The 1,552-nt window shown below is 43.7% G+C and overlaps 1 protein-coding gene across 1 annotated transcript; it reads left to right on the top strand.

Moving 5' to 3' along the window:
- On the top strand, positions 357–1,208 carry LOC107641570 (uncharacterized mitochondrial protein AtMg00810-like). Its single transcript, XM_016345055.1, has one exon. It carries the CDS (start codon positions 357–359, stop codon positions 1,206–1,208), a length of 852 nt encoding a protein of 283 aa, XP_016200541.1.

The following is a 1,552-nucleotide window of genomic DNA, read 5'->3' as shown; positions in this document are numbered from 1 at the left end:
CAGGAATTGTCAAACCAAAGCTGTTCATGGCAAGTGTTGAGCCAAGGAATGTTAAACAAGCACTCAGGTGCCCTGAGTGGAAGGCAGCCATGGATCTAGAGTATGAGGCTCTCCTAAGAAACAATACCTGGACGCTTACTAAACTCCCACCTAATAGAGATGCAATTGGAAGAAAATGGGTGTTTAGGCTTAAGTATAATGCAGATGGTTCACTTCAGAAGCATAAAGCCAGGCTAGTTGCTCAAGGCTTTGCTCAAAAACCAGGTTTTGACTTTACAGAAACCTACAGTCCAGTTGTCAAGCCAACCTCTATTTGATTATTGCTCTTTGTCGCACTGTCAAGGTCTTGGACCATAATGCAATTGGATGTAAACAATGCTTTTCTACATGGTGATTTAGTTGAGAAAGTTTATATGAGGCAGCCCCAAGGTTATGAACAAGAAGATTCCTCACTCGTTTGCAAGCTCAACAAGGCTTTGTATGGCCTAAAACAGGCGCCCAGGGAATGGTATTCTAAGCTTGCAAATGGACTAAAGGAGCTAGGATTTGCAGCCACAAAATCTGACATTGCAGTGTTTACCCGTGAGATGAATCAATTAAAAACATATGTCCTCGTATATGTAGATAACATCATTGTAACAGGTGAATGTGATAACTCAATTAGGGAGGTGATCAGCCAATTAAACAGCATGTTTGCTCTAAAAGATCTAGGTGATCTACACTACTTTCTTGGAATCCAAGCCACAAAGACTAAGAGTGGAGGTTTGGTGTTTACTCAGCAAAAGTACATTGAAGAGGTAATGAAGAAGGCTGGTATGGTGGGATGCACAGCCTGCCACACTCCTCTTCCCTCTACAACAAAAATTTCTGCCCTTGGAGGTTCAAACTTCCATGATCCAAGTCTGTATCGATCTGTCATTGGGAGCTTGCAATATCTAACTATTACCAGGCCTGAAATCAGCTTTTCTGTAAACAAACTGGCCCAGTTTGTTCAATCTCCGATGAACTCACACTGGAAAATGGTAAAATGTGTGTTGAGGTACCTAAATGGTACAGCTCACCATGGCCTGCATCTCAAAAAGGACCCTGCACTCAACACTGCAATGAAGATCACTGCCTACAGTGACTCTGACTGGGCTGGTGACCCGGATGATAGGAAATCAACCTCTGGATATTGCGTGTTCCTTGGCTCGAATCTGGTGTCCTAGGCTTCGAGGAAGCAAACTGCTGTAGCCAGGTCCAGTACTGAGGCAGAGTACAGAAGCATGGCAGAGACAGTGGCAGAGTTAGTCTGGATAAGGAGTCTAATGGCTGAATTAAAGCTAACCATCTCTGAAGCACCAATGGTATACTGTGACAACTTGAGTGCTGTATTGCTGGCAGCCAATCCAATCCTACATTCCAAGTCCAAGCATTTCGAAATAGATCTCCACTTCGTTAGAGATCATGTCAACAACAAGAAAGTTCAAGTGAGACACATCCCTGGGACAGTGCAAGTGGCAGACATCTTCACAAAAGCAGTTCCCTCTGAGACTTTTCTCCACTTTCGAAC

The sequence above is a fragment of the Arachis ipaensis genome, chromosome B05, assembly GCF_000816755.2.
Source record: "Arachis ipaensis cultivar K30076 chromosome B05, Araip1.1, whole genome shotgun sequence".
Lineage (NCBI taxonomy): Eukaryota > Viridiplantae > Streptophyta > Magnoliopsida > Fabales > Fabaceae > Arachis > Arachis ipaensis.
The sequence above is the reverse complement of the archived record's forward strand: the minus strand, read 5'-3'. Positions and strand labels throughout refer to the sequence as shown.